The sequence below is a fragment of the Phallusia mammillata genome, chromosome 4 (genome assembly GCF_965637545.1).
Source record: "Phallusia mammillata chromosome 4, kaPhaMamm4.hap1.1, whole genome shotgun sequence".
Lineage (NCBI taxonomy): Eukaryota > Metazoa > Chordata > Ascidiacea > Phlebobranchia > Ascidiidae > Phallusia > Phallusia mammillata.
In genome coordinates this window covers 24,547,163-24,572,744 of record NC_137255.1, presented here as the reverse complement: position 1 = coordinate 24,572,744, position 25,582 = coordinate 24,547,163, and the positions used below count along the sequence as shown (strand labels likewise).

Below are 25,582 nucleotides of genomic sequence, written 5' to 3'. Positions count from 1 at the left end.
GATTTTGGCACTACATTATGTCGATTATCTGATTTTGGCACCACATTATGTCGATTATCTGATTTTGGCACCAAATTATGTCGATTAACTGATTTTGGCACCAAATTATGTCGATTATCTGATTTTGGCACCAAATTATGTCGATTATCTGATTTTGGCACCAAATTATGTCGATTATCTGATTTTGGCACCAAATTATGTCGAATATCTGATTTTGGCACCAAATTATGTCGATTATCTGATTTTGGCACCAAATTATGTCGATTATCTGATTTTGGCACCAAATTATGTCGATTATCTGATTTTGGCACCAAATTATGTGCCAAATTCACAATGTTTGTCGTTTGTGTCAAAGAAGCAACTGCAACTGATTGGGGAGATTTGAAAGTTAAGTCGTTTCACAGTTAAAGCTTTCTTTGCGGGATACACGCATGAATATGAGAACTTGCTAAACGATACGACAACTATTTATTAAAATGTTCGGCCAAAAGTAAAATAGTCAAGCGTGAATAAACTGCTATTGAGATGTGTTTCTTGGTATTTTTTGTCTTTTAATCTTGATATTTCGAAAAAAACAAACATTTTGCGACTTTCAACAGAAACCAAATGTGAGTCATTTGTTTCAGAATACAATGGTCAACAATCGGCAGCAAAAATGTGAATTACAGGAAAGACAAATCAGAAAATGTGAAAGTTTGAATGTGTGAACAATTTTAGAAAATATGCATGATATAAGATATGCACAATCATTAGGATTGTTTGATTTTTTAGCTCTCTTATTTGGCAGAAAAACCAAAGTTTGCAGAATGAAAAATAACACAATAACTTTAACAGATACACGCTGTTACAGGGATATAGTAATAAAGAGTTTGTGAATTTAAATGACGAATGCTGCACATTGTCCATTTGTTCATTTTGTTTTTCAAAACGTCTTGTTTAACGAGTTACCAAAATCACTCGGACTAAAAAAACCTTTAACACATGTTTTTCTCGTTGAACATCATAAAAATTCAAAGTGTAGCCTCTTACGAAGTCTTACAAGTATATTGTCGAGCCAGACTATTCAAATTGTTTTGAATGATTCTTTAGGGTGGACGCTTTTCGAATCTCTTTTTGGTTTTCTTTAAAAAAATTTGGTGGATGTTCTTTGACATCGTCATGGGAAATAAGTTTGATCGGTTTTCTTGGTTTTCTGTCCTTCGCAATTTCTTCCTCGCCTCGAAGGAACACGAGATCCCGAGTTCCAAACAGAGCTGCTCTTGCGGCCGCGCCGTACGTGGAATCGTGAATCCGGACCTCATCGATTCCCCACTCAAGAAAGTCCTGAAAATGTAGCCAAAGTGATTCGTTTTTCCAATAAAGCAGCGCATACTTAAAGTAAGTAAGTAAGTTTATTTTGCGCTGTTTAATCGACAGGGTGGCGAATGGCCCTAAAGTCACCTTATCATCCACCCTCGATTTTAAAACAGGCAATCAATTGAATAAACAGAACAAAAAACATGCAAAGGCAAGAAAAAGAATCACCCGTCGGAAAAATTAGCATATTTACATTTAAGGAAAGAACGAATTCGAAAAAGAGGTGATTCGACAAGCAAGTTTACTAAAAATTTTACAGAAGACACAAAAAGGCACGAAACGAAAAAGGTGATTGTGGTAGGAAAGTAGAAAACCCCGAATAAAAGGATCAGCTAAAAATGAACTACGGTAACCAATACCGGTATAAATAAAAAAATCATACATACAGTGCCAACAAAACAAATGAACCACCATCAATAAATTTGACTACCTTGAAAAAGTATTTCGTAGTAAATTTAGGATGTATGTGAATCATGTAGTTGTTACTCAAATCATAACTGGATTCTGCAATAGATTCGTGTTCAATCCACACGTTCGGTCGTTGCATTGAAGTTTCCTCAATATGGATTGGAAGATCTTTGCGACTTAAAGCCAAATCTCTTGGCCTTATGCATGAGTAGTATTGTACAGGATCAGAAAACTAAACAAAAATATTTGATTTTACACTTTTATGAAATTAGTTGTTATTTGCTAATTAAATACTTGCCCCAAAAGCTGATGTGTATCCGTTCAAAACCTCCTGCAAGAAAGCTGCCTTTGGTTTGGTCAAAAATGCTCCGTTTGCTGCAAAGTAAATTTTCGGTTTGATGCATCAAAATTGCATTCACTGATTAAAAAAATAGATCAAAATTGTCATATCTTGTAATGACTCAAAAAATGATGACTGTGAATCCAAGTTAATGGTTCAGTTTTTAAAAAAGATAGCACATACTTAAACTCCTCAAACCATCAAATCCCATTGTAAAAGGATATTGACGGAGAGGATCCAATGACGCAACAACAATGACGTCAGAGTCGAGATAAATTCCTCCGTGTTTCAGAAGAATTTGAAACCTAGATTGAAAATCACGTTAATCAGTCAAAATGTAATCTATAAACCTCACTGCGGTTTATAAGCACAAGCCCTGTTTTAGATGATTTAATTTTTTAAACTGGGATTATACTAAAACACTCGTTATAGCAATCACGCTGATAGGCACAACGCATGTGACTCTAGATTTTGTAAGCATTCATAATAAGTTAACGTAGCTTCCCAAGCAAAGTATACAAAGTACCTTGAGACATCTGTTTGCATAAATACGTCTGTGATTTGATTACCATTGATATGTGTAGGAGCTTCAAACTTTTCTATTTCCAGACAAGGAATTTGAGCAACCAAATTTAACCACAATTCTCCTTGTGGAACAACATCGTTGATGTGAAATATAATCTTTTCTGGTTTCTGTTCGCAAAATCACCATGTTTTTTTGCTTTATTAGTTTATATATTTTCAAGGCGTGTTTCAGTTTGTATATGCAAACGAATCAACAAATAGAAATAACAACTTACGTGGTTTGTGGCGACTGAGAGAATAGAGAAATACTGGAATAACTTCAACGTTCCATTCCCAATCCAAATGTAGCGTACAATGTTTGGAACGAGGCCTGTATCATCAAAAAGGTGAAGTAATTCGTTTGTTTTTAAATCCAGATATGCAAAAGATGTTACAGCGAGAATTAATTGTTCCGCTTGGCTAATTTATGCTCTTCTTTATTCGTGACGTATAGAAATCAGGGCTGCCACTCCTTGGGATTTATCCCAAGATCTTGGAATTTTTGTTGTAAGCTTGGGATCTTGGGAAAAACCTTTGAAACCTTGGATTTTTGATATTATATGTTGAATAAATCTTAATTTCATTTTTTACTATTGATGGCAACAAAAATCTTCTTCAGCTGCTGATCAGATCTTTTGAAATAGCGATTTGCGTAAAAGAACATCATCTATTTAACGTTTGAGACTTTGCCAGGTCTTTAACTAGCAAACCAAGCCCGTACTGGGCTATTTTTGATGTCATTACTGTTGTTACAATGCCTTGCTGCATTATATGCACGTTTCAAGAAACATAGGCGTAACACAGGGGGAAAATGTTTTGCATTTATTGACTTTTTGCCGGTTTTGTAGCAATTTGTAGTAGCCAGGGACGGTTTTTAAGCAAGTAACGAGGTTTTTAAGCTAGTAGCGTGATGCATCAAACTATTGAATATTTATAATGCAAGTGCCAGTCCAGTTAGGATTGACATCGAATTACGTTTTTTTTTGTAATAACAAACGTCTGTTATGCCCAAAGGCAATGTGTTTAGAAATGAAAGTATGTATAATTCTTGGGATTTTTGCTCAAATCTTGGGATTTTTCATAAGTAAACCTTGGGATATCTCAAAATTCTCAGTGGCAGCCCTGATAGAAATATTCATCGCGACAGGGCTGCCACTCCTTGGGATTTTTCCCAAGATCTTGGGATTTCAGTGCAAAGCTTGGGAAAAACTTTTCAAACCTTGGGATTTGTTGAATTCATCCGTTTAATACGTTTAAGATACAATTAATACTTTAGTTGCGAACAAAAATTATCGTGTTGCGAAAATCATCTTTTACCGAACGATTTACGTATAACAGTGCTTCATCAATTTTGTGTTCGAAGCCGTAAAGCTTATTGAAATTCCCTGTCAAAACAAGTGAGTCAGGCCAGTGCTACAGGCTTTTCGATGTATCATGTGCCAGTAAAAAAATGTAGAAAAACATATGTTTTTTCTTTTGTATTTTTCTGGTATTTTTAGCGTCTTTTCAAAGTTATGCGATGGCTGGGACCTGGTGTAACCATAAAGATTATGTTACCTGCGTCAGCTAGGATTTAAACTGTGCATTTGCCATTGTTTGGTTATCTTGGGATTTTTGGACAAACCTTGGGATTTTTGGTGAGGGAACCTTGGGATATCTTAATATTCTCAGTGGCAGCCCTGATCCGCGAGAGAGCATGTGCTTTGAACGCCACTTTTTTGTAATCTGCGTTAGTTGCTATGTTCGCAATCAAGTTAAGTGAATTTATTCTAATGTTGTGTCTTTTTTGTTTATAGTGAACTGTAAATGTTCAGTGAACTGTAAACTGCAATAGCTAGTGAACTGTAAACAACAACAGCTAAAATGCTGAATTGTCAGTTGTGGAACCTCTAGCCGCGTGCTATAGTAAAGCCCTGGTTACCACACATGGTATGTTTTATGTTCTTATTTGATTTGTGTTTAACGTTAATTAATGTGTTCTCAAACTTTAACTAGTGTTATTATGAGTAACTGGAAGTAATTTCAATGTTAAATGTGACTGATTAATGCGGATTTCATTTAAGACCTGTGTGTACGCTTAAACTGCTTATTGTGCGATTGTCGCTATATGACGTCATAATGTGTACGTATGGCTTATGTGCGTTATTTGTGGTTTACAGAAAAACCGTTGCCGTCGCTATTGACGTTGTTGTCTTGGTTGTTATTCGTCACCGTTGCCCTTTATTGCTCAACAAGAACATTCGTTGCACATGCAAGAGTGCTGGGACGTCTTGGAGGAGAGGCTGTAGGAAGGTTAACCTAGTGTGACGAACGGCGCAGGGCCAGGCTGCGCACCTAGCGGTCGTTACACTTTAAATTTGGCAACGCAAAGCATAGCATTATCATTTTTTTTACCTTCAGTGTTATTTCGGCAGATGGGAGTTTGAAAAGGTAGAGAATCACAAATAATGTGACTTTCAGCGTTGGCCGGTTTTACACAGTTCGGTGACTTGACTTTCCTGTCATTCAAATCGAATATTTTTGCTGACGATTGTTGCTTCTTGTCAATATTCTACAACAGAATACGTCACATTTATGTGTATTTTCATTAGTTAAAGCTCAATAATGTCCAAAATATTAACACTCTCATTGTTCTCACCTCAAAATTTGTTGCAACTCCCAAAATGTTTGTCCTTCGAAACACAAACAAATAAAATGCAAAAAATCCCAAAAAGATTATAATAAGCTTAGATTTTTTTACAAATTGGAACATTTTGCCTTTTACCGATTCCAGTTATGCTGCGATGATAAACAGTTTAATAAGGAACAGAGAATCTAAAAGGCAAATAAAAGCACATATCAATGAAAATGATTTTGTGACGAGTTAAGTATATTTTGCTTGTTGAAAGGAAACACTGCGACATGATTTTTCAAGTTAAAAAAAATAACTTACGATTCAAAGAAATCCACCAAACCCACAAAACACTGACTGTTGCAGACTAAATGTTAATACTCGTATACAGTAAACTAAGCTGCTGTTTTAATTAAACAATAGATTACCATTTTGTTGTGTTTGTTGATTTCCGAGATTTGCTCATTGTTCGTATGGTGTGTGTGCGAGTCGAGTTGAACGTGTGTGATGTGTGTGTATTGCACAATCTATAGAAAAGATAATCGTGTTTCTAGTGATTTCTCAATTTTTTAAAATAAGGGCACATACGTAAGCTTCTCAGACCATTAAATCCCTTTGTAAATGGATATTGAGGGTCGTCAGAGTCGCGATAAATTCCTCCGTGTTTCAGAAGAATTCGAAATCTAAATTGAAAGTCATTCACGTTAATCAGTCAAAATGTGTAGGTTGTAAAACACAGGGGGATCTTATAAGCACCAGACCTATTCCAACTTTCAATGACTTCAATCTAGGTTTCAAATTCTTCTGAAACACGGAGGAATTGGATCCTCTCCGTCAATATCCGTTTACAATGGGATTCGATGGTTTAAACAGCTTAAGTATGTGCTATTAAAAAACTGAGCAGCAAAAATGGATTCACTTTTTAGTCATTAGAAAATATGAAAATGTTGATTCATTTAAAAAAAAGTGATTGTTAGCAATTTCGATGCATCAAACCGAAAAGTTACTTTGCAGCAAACGGAGCATTTTTAACCAAACCAAACGCTGCTTTCCTGCAGGAAGTTTTAAACGGATACACATCAGCTTCTGGGGTAAGTTTTCAATTAGGAAATAACAACTATTTTCAGAAAAGGGTATAAATTGAATCTTTTTAGTTTACTGCGCCTGTACACTATTACGCATGCATAAGGCCAAGGGATTTGGCTTTAATTCGCAAAGATCTTCCAATCCATATTGAAGAAACTTCAATGCAACGACCGAACTTGTGGATTGAACGCGAATCTATCGCAGAATCCAGTTATGATTTGAGTAACAACAACTACATGATTCATATACATCCGAAGGATACACAAATACATTTTTCTGGGTTAATAAGTTCTGTGGCCACGAGTTTGCTCCTTTTGTTACATGTTCTTTCACTTAATTAATTGCGCCTCTTTTTGGAATGATTTTAATTCGTTTTGTCTCCTTTTTGTTTTGTCCAGCGAGATTATTTCTTCTTAATCTTTCTCAGGATTTTCTTGAGTGGGGAATTGATAAAGTCCGGAATCACGATTCCACGTATTCCGGCGCGGCCGCAAGAGCAGCTCTGTTTCGAACTCGGTATCTCGGGTTTCTTCGATCGAGGCGAGAAAGAATTTGCGAAGGACAGAAAACCAAGAAAGCAGATAAAGCTTCTTGTACATCAGAGGTTCTCAAAGTATGGGTCGCGACGCAAACATGGGTCGCGCAGGGTCAAAAAATGAGTCGCGCTATGGTGATTCAGTTCTGCCCAAACGAACTTTTTTCATTTCATTTTTAAAGTATTTTTAATTCTCCATCATGACTGAATTATTGCATCATAAGCATTTTATGTAGCTTCATCTCAGTAACTTGGGAGTATTGCATCATAAGTGGTTTTCTGAGAGTTTTGATGGCGGAGTACAGCCATAGCCAAGTACAGCCTCACTCAAACAGACCATAACCTTCCAATTTAACTGTTACGCACATGGCGATTGCAACGTCATAGCACAGGTATTAATAGGACACGTTAATCATGCGAAACTGAACTTGGAGATGTAACAGTTAGCGTTCAAGGATGAGTAAATATTCGTACAAGGAAAAAAATTGTTCTGTGAGGCTTGGGTCGTGAGATACCCATAAAGCTCAGATGTGGGTCGCGCTCAAAAAAGTTTGAGAACCACTGTTGTACATAATGATGAAGTACAACACAAAAATTTTTTTTACAGATTGATTGATTGATCCAAATATGTTTTTAAACTTGCAATACTTATTTTGTTAAATTTTCTATTCGACTCGACAATAAACTTGTACAGTAGTGTAGCAATGACCTTGCATTTTTTTGACTTAGTTGTGAAGAAACTTATCTTGAAGGTCACTGGAAAAGAATGGTTTTAATCAACCGTTGAACAAACTTTTTAAAGAAAAGTTTAAAATTTTTATGCAATTCACCATTCCATATTTAAACACTTGCCTGATAAAAATATACTATCAGTGTACCAGTGGTATCTATACTAATATATAAGCTATTGCTGCCAGGCATAATATCAAGTCTGTAGAGCTCTTCTGGCATATGTAATTATATTCCGACGTTTCGACGTCCTATACAGGTCGCCTTCATCAGGGTAAATAACAATGAATGCGACTAGTACAATGCACGATAAACAAAGGAAAAAAAGAATGGAACGCAACGAAAACACCGCGCGATAACGAATGATTGGGCCTCTAATCTTTAAGCAGGTACCTGCAGCACGCTAAAAGCATCACGTCTGTTTTGATGTTCATTGTGTTGCCTCGTTGGTGAACATTCCATGACTCAAGAAATCGTCTTTTCCTCTAATCAGGCTCCCGGGTCACAACAGACGCCGCATTGAAATCAATACGGTGGCCTTGTAATACCGCGTGATTGGAAAGAGCTGACTTCTTCGCGTCATTGTTGGCAACATCCCGTCGGTGTTCTTTTCGGCGGGTGTTGAATGACTTTCCAGTCTCCCTGATATATATTAACGGGCACTCGGCGCAGGGAATAAAATATACAACACCCCGTTGTTCAAAGGTGTTGATTGGATCTTTCGGGTGACTACACCAAAGTCACGCAACATACGCCGTAGAACATCCGTCAGTTTCGGTATGTACGGAAGTGCTATTTTACCATTTGGACGGCAAACAAGCCAAAAAATCAACACCAACGATCAATAATGTGAGTACATTTGCGATAAAACCTTTTACAAACGGGCTGAGTTGCAAAACAATGCACAAAAAGTTTTTGGCAGACTTTATTCCATTGCAGACTTCAATCGACGTCTTTTTGACGAATTGGGTGGTGTAAATTGTGAACTATAGCACCACAATGCTATTTTGTTTAAATCAACGGTTCTTAAACTGGGCTCGTCGGTCCTTTAGGGCAGTGCTCTTCAACCGGTGTGCACCCTAGGGTTCACCAAAATATGCATGGGGTGCACCAGTACGAAAAGGTATACAAACGTGCATCACAAACTTTCAATGAACTATTAATATTTGACTTTCAGGATATTAGAAAAAAAGTATAGGTATTAACTGATGTATAACTGAACCTCTGTATTTTTTTATATGTTGATGTCGTACAGTCTTACACTATCGGTGCGGTTGACCTATATTAATGTCAAAAGACGTTTTGCACAGAGTGCGGATTAACGTTAATTTACGCCAAAAGTTTTTTTTTAATGCGACTTACCGTTAATTCGACAGCTCCGCTCGGCTTAATTGACATGATGATACACATAATGATTTTTCATATCGCTTTTTACCTCAGTTTACCTTTTAAGTAAACAGGGTGCATGAGTTCGTCACTTTAAGGGTTCGCTAAACGTAAAAAGGTTGAAGAGCACTGCTTCTGCTTTAGGGATACGTGAGGCAATTTTGGGGAGACCGCGAAAAGGTTAATTTATTTATTTATTTTTCATTGTATTTTTCGACAATCAGGCGACAGTCCGAAAACTGAAAATTGCCCTTTGTCGTGTCGTTATGCAACAAGACGAAACGCATTAATGGAAAACAGGGTCATCAGTAATAAAATAAAGTAGTGGAAAGAAGCAAACAGAAGCAGTATAGTAAAAAAAGTACAGTACACAAATCAAAATCGTTTACAAGCAGACAGGTAAACTTGAACAGCATTGAAAAACAACAAAAGATTCACTTTGCTTAAACCGGGATGTCCGAACAAAATATAAAGAAGGATAATTTGAGGAGCAACATTGTGAAAAGAGGATACACTAAGCTCGGTGTCTGCAGAGAAAATTTTCTGCAATGTTGATAGCAAAGTAATTCGGGGACGAGCTGATAATGGGCATTGAAGGAATAGGTATTGTGTTGTTTCTAAACCAGTGGTTCCCAACCAGGGCCTATGGCCCCCCAGGGGGGCCACGAGCTGTGTTCCGGGGGGCCACGGGCGTGGATTCACAAGAAACACCCACTAAACGTCATTTCCACTTTAACTTTATTCCCGAATTTAATCAACTATTTCACATAATATTTGCTTATAGTGAGGTTTATCACGCTCATTTACTCTATTAGACCTGTTTAAGGCCAAAATTAATATCGCATTCCAACGCGAGATTGCTATCTACATTTTAAGGGGGCCACAGATCCTACATGGTAACTTGAAGGGGGCCACGAGGCCAAAAAGTTACTTTAAGGGGGCCATGGTCCACGAAAGGTTGGGAACCACAGTTCTAAACCATTACAAGCACAGCGACGATAATGTTTAGGGTTTATGTTCAGTGGGCTGTGACCAAGTCTTAGCATGCAATGGACTGCGGTGAATTTGGGTTGAAATCCATGTAGGTGCAAAGTATTAGTTGCCGATGTAAAGAAGTGTCTTTTAAGTTTAAATTTAAATGCTGAAAATGACTTCAGGCAGCGAATTTCTTGTGGAAGCTCGTTCCACAAGCGAGTTAACTTGCAAAAAAACGAGTTAAACTTTTGATTGCTGCGACAATGAATGGAGTTAAGTTTAAGTGGATGACGAAGGTCGTAAGAAACCATGTCTTTGACGAAATGTGGTGCGCATTCAAGCAAATAAGAAGGTCCGATGCGATGTAAAACTTTATAAAACTGAAGCAGGGCGTGCACATTTCTGCTAACGTAAAGCTATGTTAGGCCAAGATCACGTAATATTTTATTGTGCGACGTGGTTTTCATACATCCTAGGATTAGTTTTGCCGAGTCGTATTGCACGTTTTCTATTAATTGTTTGTCCGAGGTATTGCAATTGTCAAATAAACTATCGCCATATTCAAGTAAAGGAAGGACGTAGGACTTGTAAAGAGTAAGAATAATGTGACGGGAAACAAATCCGGAAATTTTACGTAGGCGAGTTAGTTGCACTCGTGCTTTGTGGCAAATGGAACAAATGTGGCTGTGCCAGGATAAATTTGGTGTGAACAACAGCCCCAAGTATTTGTGGGAAGAAGACTCCGGCAAAGCGCAACCTTTAAAATAAATCGTAGGATGTGTGGATTTTTTAAGGTTAATGTAATTCTATAATCTTATTTGGCGTCAGTTAGTGCCACTAAATAAGTTTAAATCAAAATAGAATTGATAACGGATTGTTTCCATTGCTAAACAATGGCCTTTATTGCGTGCCAACTGCAATTGTTCGCTCACAATCGTAATGTTTTTTTTGACTTGTCTGTGATGTCAGATGCTGTCTTTGGATCATTGTGCGCAATTTAGCAAAACTAGCTATTATCCTGCAGTCAACTTTCGTCTTTCTAAAATACAAATTCAGGCTTAAGGACCGCGACCCCTCGGTATAATTGCAAAAGGACCGTTTTGAAAAAATAATGAAAAAGTTTGAGAACCACTGATTTAAATTTATTTTTGATGACATGGCAATTTGACATTAATTGTACACATTAAAAATATGCTGAAAAAGTTGAAACTAGATTTTTTAACATTGTGTGTGTAATAATTAAGTATTTTCTACGAACAAGAAGTTGCTGGAACGGATTGTTTCAGGCGAAAAATGTGATATGTCGTGGCGCGTATAAATGGCAAAATTTGTTCATGAACTTTTGTTTCGTTTTGGATGAAAATTTATTTATTTGCATGATTGTCCTTTCAGAGGACCAGGTCCATGTCGATGGCAACCTTGCTTATATCTATGAAAAGTGCTTTTTACCTTACAATTTTTCACAACTTGCAATTTGTAGGTCTCGTCCCAAATATTGTTCATTATGTTTGGATTGGGAATGGAACGCTCAAGTATTATCAGTATATCTCGATTCTTTCTGTTGCAACCAACCACGTAAGAAGATGTTTCTATTTGTTGAACTATTTTCCATATGTTAAAAAGCTAACGCATATCAATGGTTCTCGTATAAATGTCAAAAAAAAAAACTTTGCGTTGATTCGTAACGAAAAAACCTAAATATGATTTACTCGTCTCTATTTACGTTTGTCATGTACTCCTTTGTTTTATTGCGTTCGCACCGAAAAAGTTCAAAATTGTAACGAAATAATTTTGGAGATGTTAAGGTTTTCACAGACTTGCAGTACGATATTTTAGGGTTGGGTATTTGACCGGACAAATAAAATCTGGTCAATTGACTGGCCAAACACTTGTCAAAAAGACAACATAACGGTCAAATGCTACCAAATTATTAAATTGCAATTTTAGTTAAAAGTTAAAAGCTTTTTCATTAAAAAATTACATTTGTAAACTGGATTCTCTACGTGGAATGTAATTATTCCACAAAAATTCTTTCAGGACAATTCAAATACAAACGACTTTTAAGTCAATTACCGAAAAAAGTACAGTAGGCCTAAAACTTTACACAGCTGCTTTAAATTACTTAGATTTGTTTTTGTCATTCAAAACGTGCAACATTTGGAAATAAACACCCAAGTAAATGCGTAATGGTAGTAGTAATCTGTTTTTTTGCCATGGACAAGTTTTACTCGATTTTTTCTAGAAACTGTCCCAGAAGTTACCCATGTGTTCTAATTGCTCTGAAGACATTAACTGCAAACGAAAAGTATAATTGGTTTTGGCATTTATTTCCGATAAACAAAGTACAACTCGTTTGGCTATCAACGCACATATTAATACAAAACTATCTCCTAAATTTTGCTACTTGAGGGTTATTAGAATTTTTTTACCATTTCCTACAACCAAAAAAGTAAGCCCAAGAAAATTTACCATACTTGATTTTCAAAATTGAAAATATTTTGACCGGTCAAATAGATCGCTGTAAATTGACAATCTTTAATTTTTTCTTTTGTCAAAATAGAAGCCGGATAAAATGATATTTCACATCAACGATGTTGTTCCACAAGGAGAATTGTGGTTTAATTTGGTTGCTCAAATTCCTTGTCTGGAAGTTTCGTATCTTCAAGCTCCAACACAAATTTATGGGAATCGAATTTCTGACACTTTGACCCAAACGGACGTTGCAAGGTATTTCGCTAATTCAACGTAGCCGCTGTAGACCATGCACTTACAATATAGCAAACGTGTTTGTTGTGTCAAACGTTTGCTATTGTTATCAAAATTTCAATCACAATGATTTAGAAGAACATTACTTTTCAAACACCAAATAGGTTATTCGTGTGTTAAAATCTACCTTTCATTTTGTCATTTTCATCATTGGTTTACCTTCATATAATTAACATTAAAATAATTGTAAAGATTTGTTCTTCAATAAATAAACATTACCTTTTAATCAAGGTTTCAAATTCTTCTCAAATACGGGGGAATCTATCTCGATTCAGATGTTATCGTTCTCAAGTCATTGGATCCTCTCCGTCAATATCCTTTCACAATGGGATTCAACGGCGTGAGAAGCTTCAGTATGTGCATGTTTAGTTTATCTTCAAGCCGAATACCAGTTGGTAACGACAGTTTTGTCTTGGTCGAAAATATCTTTGTTCACCAATGTTGTAGGCAACATGTATGGCTAATTGATTTTTCGTTGTTGTAGTGCAGCGTTTCTCAACAGCAGCCCATGACACCACAGTTGCACCAATCTATGTGATTTTTTGGCATTTTCGTGTTAAATAAGACTTGTCTCTATAAGTTTGACAAGTTTACTATCTTTACTTTTGATTAGCAGAGAGCCGCGCGCTCCGAGGTTTACTCCAAGAGGGTACAAACTGCGTTTCTGGTGCATTTTAGTCGTCTATGCCTGAATTAAAAAAATAACGATTTTAATTAGTTTCTCTTTTTTGTTTTAGGTGCTGGGGCAATTCTGTCCACGCCGAATGCGAAGTTCCTTGCCGAGATTTTAAACGGATACAAAAATCTTACTAAAGTCAGTAAGCTAAATATACATTTGTTTGAAAAAATAAACCTTACAAAGTTTTTTTTTTGATGGAATCATAGATCAGAAACGGTGCGGCCTTTTTCAGCTGTCATAGACCTAGAAGTTTAGCGTTGAGACGCAAAGATCTTCCCATTCACATTGAGGAAACTTCGATGCAACGACCGAACATGTGGGCTGATGGAAAATCGGTTGACCTTTCCAATTTTGACATAAGTAACAATTATATGCTTCACATTCACCCAAGAAGTAACGTGGAGCTTCTGTCCAAGGTAAAAAAAAGCTTGTACTTTACCATGAAGTAAAAACATACACAAAAGTTAAGCTGTAGACAGTGCACACTGTTTCGAGACATTAACTGTACAAACCAGTGGTTCTCAACCTTTCGTGGACCGTCCTTGTGGTCGACTTCAAGTAACCCTGTAGGACCTGTGGCCCCCTTAAAAAATGTAAATGGCAATCTCAATCGTAAAAAACCTGAATATAGATCAGTGGTCCCCAACCTGGGGTTCACGGACCCCCAAGGGGTCCGTGGGATGGTTTTAGGGGGTCCTTGGAGGCAAACATTCTTAGTACCATTAACCAACAGGGACAATATTTTTTAAGTTTCCAAACCGTCTTTACAATCCTGCGTACCAGTGCTACGGTTTATTAAACCTTTGGATCAAGAAAACTTGCTTTTTGTGGGGGCATGGGCCCTGGTTGAGAACCACTGGTATAAACCTTATAGAGCTCTTCTGTCAATTGTATTTTATACCGACGTTTCGACGTTTAGTCACCCGCTATCGCACAGTGTTTTCATCGCGTTGTAACGTGTCTGCGTTTTTTCCCTTTGTTTATCGTGCTTGGCATTACGCACATTCAGTGATATTTACCCTGATAAGGGCGATATACATAGGACGTCAAATCGTCGGTACAAAAATACAATTGCCAGAAGAGCTCTGTAAGGTTGATATTATGCCTGGCAGCAACTGCTTATATATTAACTACCAGAGCCGAAACGACATACTAGTACTTCGTTAGATCTCCTGTAATGCTTTTTAGAACGAACTGTGCCTCCGCTTGCTGAAACCAAACTAGTGGCTAAGCTGTCCAAAACATGGGTAACTTAACTGTTACAGCGTTCTCTGAGTTTGTGGCTGCTGTCATATTGCAAAAATACCGTTTCTGCACGTTTGGGGTCGCCAATGTAGCGAGGTGTTTATTCGAGGTACATCGTAATAGATTAAATAGAATAACACAATGTGCGAATACGCCGCATAAGACGAGAGTCAAAGAAAGAAGGCAATCTGTCCGGTTCGCTGTAGTATGAAAGCACACGATAAAGGTAGTGAGAGAGGCCGCTACAGTGTAGCCACATAACACCAACCTTTACAGTCAATATGAAGTCACAAGCTGAACAGGCCATATGGTAGTAGCAACAAAACAATTTGTATTCTTCAATGCATTTTTTCTCTCGACGCATGACCGGCGGTTTATAAATTAACTTTTCAAAGTCCAAACGTTTAAGTTTTAAGCGTGTGTAACTGCTAACCCTTGTCTAAGATCGCCATCAGAATAAACAAACTTACAATATTTTTTGTAAAATTTGATAACTAGGCCTATATTGAATGTGTACATGCTACAACTTTTACATTCAACGGCATGAATGTGAACGCCACACCAACAATCTGTAACATTCCTAATGCTAGAAGGTATTGTCCGTCATTTAACTGTTTATGTAAATGCAAAGTAGACGCATGTATATCATTTTGGCCTGTTTTGTTTAGTGGAGGGCGAACCAAATCCGGATTCACGATTCCACGTACACTGCGGCCGCAAGAGCAGCTCTGTTTGGAACTCAAGATCTCGTGTTTCTTCGAGAGGAAGCTTTTCGTGCAACGGACAGGAAGACGCCAATACCAATGAAACTTTATCTACACAACGAAACTCGTCGTAAGAAACAAGATCGGCTACCAAATCTGTTATTGAAGCTTCCATCTAGGGTTGTTTGAAATTCACTTGCACTGCGCTAGACTCCAATGCGATTTTTAGGCCGATTTTGGTTATTGTGTTTTTTTCTCTTTTTATCCTCAAAACTTATTCGTGTCTCTAAAAACTTTTTTGTACGTTTTTGGTACAATTAGCATGGAACTCTACTTTATATAGTAACGGCCTCTCTCACTATGATTATGATGTACATACATATGTATAAGCGGTCACGTGCTTTCAAACCATCATTTTGGCACTTTGGTTTGGCTAAGCAAGTAATGGAAAATTTTAACTTTGCAAGCATGTCTTTTCGTCCCATGGAAATTATATGCTGCGTTTGCGACATATGGTATCGAGCGGTGTAACTTTACTGTTCCATGTGTTCTCATGATTCAGTAACTTTTGGAAGTACATATTCAGTGTCGTTGTTACATGTTCCCGTCTTCCTGATATGTTGCAACTAGTGTTGTACCGAATCGGCTAAATTTCGATTCGGCCGAATCAACCGAATCATTTATGACGTCACGCGACTTCGTACAGTACGCGTTTGACATGAAAAAAATGTTTTTTTACCAGGCAACTAGTGCAGAATAGTTGTGTTTCGTCCTAATTTCAGTTTTGTGGGGTTTAAAATTGCCTCAAGCATGATTGGCAACCTGCCAATGAATTACTGTTTTTTGACTACATTGGGAAAAAACGATAATGTGTTGAAAAAGATACAAATTGACGCGATTTTCGTTATGTTTGGGCTTTAGAAAGATTGCGTGGTACCTCAATAATCAGAAAAGACACGTTTAACGTTTTAAATTTGTGTTCGTAAAAGATTCGGTTTCGGCCGAATCGAAATAAATTATTCGGCCGAAACCGAATTTTTGCAAAAATGACCGATTCGGCCGAATAAATTAGCTAAAGTCGATTAATATAAACTTGGAATTCCTCCTAAGAATTAGAATCGAAAATGTAATCTGCTATCGTGAAATTACAACAAAAATAGCGGAGTTTGAAACCAAGGCCCGAAATAAGTAAATTAAGATATAAAGCGAAAGTTCGTTTTATAAAATAAACATCTACATACACAAAAGGTAAAAACACGGCAAGGATCAAATCTGGTGAGAATTTATTGGTTTGACCCCAGTGGTTCTCAAACTTTTTTATTGTCGGGGCCAAATGGTGTTTTTTTAAGTGTGTTGGGAGCCGCAAAAAAACGAAACCTTGAGAAAATCACTAAAGATTATTACTTTGAAAGCTAAAATAGCAATGTTTGGTGGTATTCTGAGGGCTGGTGCGAGCCGCAAAATAGTTGGGAGCCGCATGCGGCCCCGAAACCGAGTTTGAGAACCACTGACCTAAACTATCACAATATTGCAATAGTACAAATGTGTACATTTGAACTTTTACATTTTACAGCCCACAACAGAAGAGCATTTGTTACTGTTGCTATTTTACTATTTGGAGTCCAGTGGTTCTTAACCGGTGGGAAATTTCCCACTAGTGGGAAATTTAATGTTTTCGGAGGGAAATTATGTAAGCTTGAAAAGAGCAAACTCACGCTCGAGAGTCGAATCCGGCTTTGAATTAACCATTCAAAGTTACTTTACTAAATATTTTCTGCAACAACATGTAAGATTAATTTCAGTAAGGTTTACAAGACACATACAAATCCAAAGGCCGTTTGTTACATTACAGCCAAGACTAACACCATCAATGACTTTGCTATTGTGCGCGAATAAAAGTCTTTCCTTTGTTGATTGTGATGCAATAAATGAATAATGCAAGCAGAGCAGACTCTTCAGTATTCCAAAAAGTTTAATCTCTCACAGAAGCACTATTTAAACTAAATGAGATTGCAGTATGCCTGTAGGGTCCAGACCAAATCGCTCCACAAAATTATTATTTTTTTAAATATTTTTTTGTTAACGTAGGGCACAAAAAATGATTTTAAAAATAACTTCAAAGGGGAAATTCGAAGTTGGTGATTGACGTTAGTGGGAAACCACATCAAAAAGGTTAAGAACCACTAATTTGGACGGTAAACAAGCCCAAAAATCACACCAACCATCAATAATGTGAGTACATTTGCGATAAAACCTTTTACACACGGGCTTAGTTGCAAAACAATGCAGAAAAAGTTTTGGGCAGACTTTATTCCATTGCAGACTTAAATCGACGTCTTTTGACGAATTGGCTGGTGTAAATCGTGAACTATAGCACCACAATGCTTTTTTGTTTAAATCAGCGGTTCTTAAACTGGGGTCGTCTAAAGTTTAGAGGTACGTGAGACAATTTTTGGGGGGACCGCGAAAAGGTTAATATAATTCTGTAATCTTATTTGCCGTCAGTTAGTGCCACTAAATAAGTTTAAATCAAAATAGAATTGATAACGGATTGGTTCCATTGCTAAACAATAACCTTTATTGCGTGCCAACTGCAATTGTTCGCTCACAATCGTAATGGTTTTTTGACTTGTCTGTGGTGTCAGATGCTGTCTTTGGATCATTGTAATGCGCAATTTAGCAAAACTAGCTATTATCCTGCAGTCAACTTTCGGCTTTCTAAAATACAAATTCAGGCTAAAGGACCGCAACCCCTCGGTATAATTGCAAAAGGACCGTTTTGAAAAAAAAATGAAAAAGTTTGAGAACCACTGATTTAAATTTATTTTTGATGACATGGCAATTTGACATTAATTGTACACATTAAAAATATGCTGAAAAAGTTGAAACTAGATTTTGTAACATTGTGTGTGTAATAATTGAGTTGCGAACCTTTGGCTGGTAATGGGATTTAATATTGTTACTGTTTGATAGCACCCTATTAAAAAAGAACATCCGGATATGCGCCTGTTATGACATTATTTGCAACAATGGATAATGCATTGGGCAACCATCCAATTAGTTTTAGGTTCTTCAGCCGCACAGTACCAGTAATGTTATAGATTAAAAGGCAGAATGTACAAGGGTTTCAGGGTAAAGGCCTTATTGATTTGTTTTGTGTGGGTTGTGTATAACGCAGTTTCACTTCAAAGTACGAGATTCTCAAAAGTTGTCACAGATTTCGAAGTAAGTTCCATTAGTTAATTTCTATAGAATTTTTACAATTTAATACCTGTAGACTGCATCCAATATATATATATATATATATACAGTATACAGGATCGCTTGGATCACTTGTTGCACCTTTATATCGCTTGGTGCAACTTTATTTTGCTAGGTGAACCTTTAACAAGCGAAATAAATGTGTACCAAGCAATATAAGGGTGAACCAAGTGGTGATAATAATGCACCAAGCGATCCTGTATATTTTATATGCACCATGTACACCCCTGCTGTAGGCAGTGGTTCCCAACCTTTTTGTAGTCACCGACCCCTTTTATAAATTGTATAAGTCTGCGGACTCCCAACGTAATTTACCGCAGGTCTTTTTATGTTTCACGTTTCTTGCATACACCTTATTACGCTTTTGGAGCATTCCACCTTCACAGTTTTTTTATTTTCAATGAAGTTTCTGTATTGTAGCGGTCAGCACAGCAAACCGATAAATTTTCTGCTATAAGCTAAAACTTAACACATCACGTGTCCTATAAAGTTTATTGTCCATGTGTGTTATTCTGTCACAATAGGGAAAACAATTACAAAAAGTAATTGTTCTTGACCCAATTAAGGTGTGATAAAGAGTTTGAACTTGTATTTTTCTGTTGGGTAATGATACTAAACATATTTGCCTCCATGGACTCCCTGAAACCATCTCACGGACACCTTGGGGGTCCGCCAACCCCAGGTTGGGAACCACTGCTTTAGAACAAAAAAGTTGGACAAAATTAATGTGCCTTTTTACATATTGTATTAAAACACCAAGTTATAGGACCAAGAATGTGTATTTTTTACAATTTAGGGCATGGTCCTAGGCTACACCAGTGCAACCGTGTTTGGTGTAAAACACGAAGCCCATAGTTTGTTTCTTAGAATCAATTGATTGAGCAGTATCTGACCCTCCATAGTTTGTTTGATTCGAGTTTGGATTTTAATTGTTTTTCTACATATTTTAGTCTATTTGACAAACATGGCATGTTTTTTAGACAAATCCTGTTAGCCAACGGTCAGCATCCATAGTTGGAACAAAGCAGATTAAAAATGAAAACTGCGTGAAACCAGCCAACGCCAAAAGTCACATTATCTGCGAAACATTGCCTTTCCAAAAACCTGCCTGCCGAAACAACACTGAAGGTGAAACGCCATCAAATATAACCAGGGTTGTCATACCGTCCTTATTTCTAAGATTTGTCCTTACATTGAAGGAAGGGCAAATGAAACATTTATTGTCATATTTCAAAAAAAATGTATTTGTTTTAAACTTGATCCTTATTTTGCCTTAACTTACTTGCAAAAATACCAAGGAACGGACTTAGTGAAATGACAGCCAAATCCATGCTACAAGTAAAAGTAAACCTGGACTTGAGCTGTCCTGAGATGCACGAAGTATTTTCTACGATCAGTGAATTGCTGGAACACATTGGTTCTGGCAAAAAATGTAATATGTCGTGGCTCGTATTAATGCAAAAAAATGTTCAAAAAACGTTCGTTTCGTAAGTTATGATTTTTTTGGATTGTCCTGATAAGGATGTATGTAGGGTTCCATGTACATGTCAACCGTGTATATAACTATGAAAAGTGCGTTTTACTTTACAACTTTTCCAAACGTTTTACTTTGTAGGTCTCGTCCCAAACATAGTTCATTATGTTTGGATTGGGAATGGAACGCTCGAGTATTATCATTACATATCCATTCTTTCTGTTGCAACCAACCACGTAAGTATGTGTATCTATTTGTTGAGCCATTTTCCATCTGTGAAAAAGTTACGCATGTCAATAGTTCACTTATAAATGTCAACAAAATTAATAAATGTTAGGGTACTTCGTAAAGAAAAGCCAAAATATGATTTTTTTTCTCTATTTACGTTTGCAATGTACTCAAGAAAATTTAGCAAACTTGATTTTCAAAATTAAAAATATATTGACCGGTCAAATAGATCGCTGTAAATTGACAATCTTTAAATTTTTCTTTTGTCAAAATAGAAGCCGGATAAAATGATATTTCACATCAACGATGTTGTTCCACAAGGAGAATTGTGGTTTAATTTGGTTGCTCAAATTCCTTGTCTGGAAGTTTCGTATCTTCAAGCTCCAACACAAATTTATGGGAATCGAATTTCTGACACTTTGACCCAAACGGACGTTGCAAGGTATTTCGCTAATTCAACGTAGCCGCTGTAGACCATGCACTTACAATATAGCAAACGTGTTTGTTGTGTCAAACGTTTGCTATTGTTATCAAAATTTCAATCACAATGATTTAGAAGAACATTACTTTTCAAACACCAAATAGGTTATTCGTGTGTTAAAATCTACCTTTCATTTTGTCATTTTCATCATAATTAACATTAAAATAATTGTAAAGATTTGTTCTTCAATAAATAAACATTACCTTTTAATCAAGGTTTCAAATTCTTCTAAAATACGGAGGAATTTATCTCGATTCAGATGTTATCGTTCTCAAGTCATTGGATCCTCTCCGTCAATATCCTTTCACAATGGGATTCAACGGCGTGAGAAGCTTCAGTATGTGCATGTTTAGTTTATCTTCAAGCCGAATACCAGTTGGTAACGACAGTTTTGTCTTGGTCGAAAATATCTTTGTTCACCAATGTTGTAGGCAACTTGTATGGCTAATTGATTTTTCTTTGTTGTAGTGCAGCGTTTCTCAACAGCAGCCCATGACACCACAGTTGCACCAATCTATGTGATTTTTTGGCATTCTCGTGTTAAATAAGACTTGTCTCTATAAGTTTGACAAGTTTACTATCTTTACTTTTGATTAGCAGAGAGCCTCGCGCTCCGAGGTTTACTCCAAGAGGGTACAAACTGCGTTTCTGGTGCATTTTAGTCGTCTATGCCTGAATTAAAAAAATAACGATTTTAATTAGTTTCTCTTTTTTGTTTTAGGTGCTGGGGCAATTCTGTCCACGCCGAATGCGAAGTTCCTTGCCGAGATTTTAAACGGATACAAAAATCTTACTAAAGTCAGTAAGCTAAATATACATTTGTTTGAAAAAATAAACCTTACAAAGTTTTTTTTTTTGATGGAATCATAGATCAGAAACGGTGCGGCCTTTTTCAGCTGTCATAGACCTAGAAGTTTAGCGTTGAGACGCAAAGATCTTCCCATTCACATTGAGGAAACTTCGATGCAACGACCGAACATGTGGGCTGATGGAAAATCGGTTGACCTTTCCAATTTTGACATAAGTAACAATTATATGCTTCACATTCACCCAAGAAGTAACGTGGAGCTTCTATCCAAGGTAAAAAAAAAGCTTGTACTTTACCATGAAGTAAAAACATACACAAAAGTTAAGCTGTAGACAGTGCACACTGTTTCGAGACATTAACTGTACAAACCAGTGGTTCTCAACCTTTCGTGGACCGTCCTTGTGGTCGCCTTCAAGTAACCCTGTAGGACCTGTGCCCCCCTTAAAAAATGTAAATGGCAATCTCAATCGTAAAAAACCCTGAATATAGATCAGTGGTCCCCAACCTGGGGTTCACGGACCCCCAAGGGGTCCGTGGGATGGTTTTAGGGGGTCCTTGGAGGCAAACATTCTTAGTACCATTAACCAACAGGGACAATATTTTTTAAGTTTCCAAACCGTCTTTACAATCCTGCGTACCAGTGCTACGATTTATTAAACCTTTGGATCAAGAAAACTTGCTTTTTGTGGGGGCATGGGCCCTGGTTGAGAACCACTGGTATAAACCTTATAGAGCTCTTCTGTCAATTGTATTTTTATACCGACGTTTCGACGTTTAGTCACCCGCTATCGCACAGTGTTTTCGTCGCGTTGTAACGTGTCTGCGTTTTTTCCTTTGTTTATCGTGCTTGGCATTACGCGCATTCAGTGATATTTACCCTGATAAGGGCGATATACATAGGATGTCAAATCGTCGGTACAAAAATACATTTGCCAGAAGAGCTCTGTAAGGTTGATATTATGCCTGGCAGCAACTGCTTATATATTAACTACCAGAGCCGAAACGACATACTAGTACTTCGTTAGATCTCCTGTAATGCTTTTTAGAACGAACTGTGCCTCCGCTTGCTGAAACCAAACTAGTGGCTAAGCTGTCCAAAACATGGGTAACTTAACTGTTACAGCGTTCTCTGAGTTTGTGGCTGCTGTCATATTGCAAAAATACCGTTTCTGCACGCTTGGGGTCGCCAATGTAGCGAGGTGTTTATTCGAGGTACATCGTAATAGAATAACACAATGTGCGAATACGCCGCATAAGACGAGAGTCAAAGAAAGAAGGCAATCTGTCCGGTTCGCTGTAGTATGAAAGCACACGATAAAGGTAGTGAGAGAGGCCGCTACAGTGTAGCCACATAACACCAACCTTTACAGTCAATATGAAGTCACAAGCTGAACAGGCCATATGGTAGTAGCAACAAAACAATTTGTATTCTTCAATGCATTTTTTCTCTCGACGCATGACCGGCGGTTTATAAATTAACTTTTCAAAGTCCAAACGTTCAAGTTTTAAGCGTGTGTAACTGCTAACCCTTGTCTAAGATCGCCATCAGAAAACAAACTTACAATATTTTTTGTAAAATTTGATAACTAGGCCTATATTGAATGTGTACATGCTACAACTTTTACATTCAACGGCATGAATGTGAACGCCACACCAACAATCTGTAACATTCCTAATGCTAGAAGGTATTGTCCGTCATTTAACTGTTTATGTAAATGCAAAGTAGACGCATGTATATCATTTTGGCCTGTTTTGTTTAGTGGAGGGCGAACCAAATCCGGATTCACGATTCCACGTACACTGCGGCCGCAAGAGCAGCTCTGTTTGGAACTCAAGATCTCGTGTTTCTTCGAGAGGAAGCTTTTCGTGCAACGGACAGAAAGACGCCAATACCAACGAAACTTTATCTATACAACGAAACTCGTCGTAAGAAACAAGATCGGCCACCAAATCTGTTATTGAAGCTTCCTTCTAGGGTTGTTTGAAATTCACTTGCACTGCGCTAGACTCCAATGCGATTTTTAGGCCGATTTTGGTTGTTGTGTCTTTTCTCTTTTATCCTCAAAACTTATTCGTGTATCTAAAAACTTTTTTGTACGTTTTTGGTACAATTAGCATGGACACTCTACTTTATGTTGTAGCGGCCTCTCTCACTATGATTATGTTGTACATACATATGTATAAGCGGTCACGTGCTTTCAAACCATCATTTTGGCACTTTGGTTTGGCTAAGCATTAGGTAATGGAAAATTTTAACTTTGCAAGCATGTCTTTTCGTCCCATGGAAATTATATGCTGCTTTTGCGACATATGCTACCGAGCGGTGTAACTTTACTGTTCCATGTGTTCTCATGATTCAGTAACTTTTGGAAGTACATATTCAGTGTCGTTGTCACATGTTCCTGTCTTCCTGATATGTTGCAACTAGTGTTGTACCGAATCGGCTAAATTTCGATTCGGCCGAAACCGAATTTTCGGCGGTTTTGCCGAATAAATTCGGTCGAATCAACCGAATCATTTATGACGTCACGCGACTTCGTACAGTATGCGTTTGACATGAAAAAAATGTTTATTTACCAGGCAACTAGTGCAGAATAGTTGTGTTTCGTCCTAATTTCAGTTCTGTGGGGTTTAAAATTGCCTCAAGCATGATTGGCAACCTGCCAATGAATTACTATTTTTTGACTACATTGGGAAAAAACGATAATGTGTTGAAAAAGATACAAATTGACGCGATTTTCGTTATGTTTGGGCTTTAGAAAGATTGCGTGGTGCCTCAATAATTAGAAAAGACACGTTTAACGTTTTAAATTTGTGTTCGTAAAAGATTCGGTTTCGGCCGAATCGAAATAAATTATTCGGCTGAAACCGAATTTTTGCAAAAATGACCGATTCGGCCGAATAAATTAGCTAAAGTCGATTAATATAAACTTGGAATTCCTCCTAAGAATTAGAATCGAAAATGTAATCTGCTATCGTGAAATTACAACAAAAATAGCGGAGTTTGAAACCAAGGCCCGAAATAAGTAAATTAAGATATAAAGCGAAAGTTCGTTTTATAAAATAAACATCTACATACACAAAAGGTAAAAACACTGCAAGGATCAAATCTGGAAAGAATTTATTGGTTTGTCCTAAACTATCACAATATCGCAATAGTACAAATGTGTACATTTGAACTTTTACATTTGATAGCCCACAACAGAAGAGCATTTGTTACTGTTGCTATTTTACTATTTGGAGTTTTGGACGGTAAACAAGCCCAAAAATCACACCAACCATCAATAATGTGAGTACATTTGCGATAAAACCTTTTACACACGGGCTTAGTTGCAAAACAATGGAGAAAAAGTTTTGGGCAGACTTTATTCCATTGCAGACTTAAATCGACGTCTTTTGACGAATTGGCTGGTGTAAATCGTGAACTATAGCACCACAATGCTTTTTTGTTTAAATCAGCGGTTCTTAAACTGGGGTCGTCTAAAGTTTAGAGGTACGTGAGGCAATTTTTGGGGGGACCGCGAAAAGGTTAATATAATTCTATAATCTTATTTGGCGTCAGTTAGTGCCACTAAATAAGTTTAAATCAAAATAGAATTGATAACGGATTGATTCCATTGCTAAACAATAACCTTTATTGCGTGCCAACTGCAATTGTTCGCTCACAATCGTAATGTTTTTTTGACTTGTCTGTGGTGTCAGATGCTGTCTTTGGATCATTGTAATGCGCAATTTAGCAAAACTAGCTATTATCCTGCAGTCAACTTTCGGCTTTCTAAAATACAAATTCAGGCTAAAGGACCGCGACCCCTCGGTATAATTGCAAAAGGACCGCGACCCCTCGGTATAATTGCAAAAGGACCGTTTTGAAAAAATAATGAAAAAGTTTGAGAACCACTGATTTAATTTTTTTTTTGATGACATGGCAATTTGACATTAATTGTAC

General features: G+C 37.1%; 3 protein-coding genes across 5 annotated transcripts; 2 read left to right on the top strand and 1 right to left on the bottom strand.

Moving 5' to 3' along the window:
* Positions 1-428: 428 nt before the first annotated feature.
* On the bottom strand, positions 429-7,934 carry LOC145223668 (uncharacterized). The gene is made up of 10 exons (XM_080090066.1): positions 5,868-7,934; positions 5,708-5,806; positions 5,307-5,482; positions 5,063-5,219; positions 2,905-2,999; positions 2,631-2,797; positions 2,288-2,409; positions 2,063-2,139; positions 1,787-1,996; positions 429-1,323 (listed from the first exon to the last, which is right to left on the bottom strand). The coding sequence occupies exons 3-10, from the start codon at positions 5,418-5,420 to the stop codon at positions 1,060-1,062; spliced, it is 1,206 nt and encodes a 401-aa protein (XP_079946192.1). The 5' UTR covers positions 5,421-5,482; positions 5,708-5,806; positions 5,868-7,934; the 3' UTR covers positions 429-1,059.
* Positions 7,935-11,237: 3,303 nt separating this feature from the next.
* LOC145224982 (uncharacterized) lies at positions 11,238-17,379 on the top strand. 2 transcript variants are annotated; one of them, XM_080091623.1, is made up of 6 exons: positions 11,238-11,565; positions 12,551-12,717; positions 12,988-13,109; positions 13,494-13,570; positions 13,642-13,851; positions 15,349-17,379. In XM_080091623.1, exons 1-6 carry the CDS (start codon positions 11,395-11,397, stop codon positions 15,571-15,573), a joined length of 972 nt encoding a protein of 323 aa, XP_079947749.1. In that variant the 5' UTR covers positions 11,238-11,394; the 3' UTR covers positions 15,574-17,379. The 2 variants fall into 2 exon arrangements, with proteins under 2 accessions (XP_079947749.1, XP_079947748.1); XM_080091622.1 differs by having other exon boundaries at positions 12,988-13,151.
* Positions 17,380-18,428: 1,049 nt separating this feature from the next.
* Positions 18,429-24,449, top strand: LOC145225263 (uncharacterized). 2 transcript variants are annotated; one of them, XM_080091949.1, is made up of 8 exons: positions 18,429-18,609; positions 19,626-19,773; positions 20,261-20,355; positions 20,623-20,789; positions 21,044-21,207; positions 21,550-21,626; positions 21,699-21,908; positions 23,397-24,449. In XM_080091949.1, exons 1-8 carry the CDS (start codon positions 18,499-18,501, stop codon positions 23,619-23,621), a joined length of 1,197 nt encoding a protein of 398 aa, XP_079948075.1. In that variant the 5' UTR covers positions 18,429-18,498; the 3' UTR covers positions 23,622-24,449. The 2 variants fall into 2 exon arrangements, with proteins under 2 accessions (XP_079948075.1, XP_079948077.1); XM_080091951.1 differs by having other exon boundaries at positions 21,044-21,165; positions 23,397-24,448.
* The last annotated feature ends 1,133 nt before the right edge of the window (positions 24,450-25,582 follow it).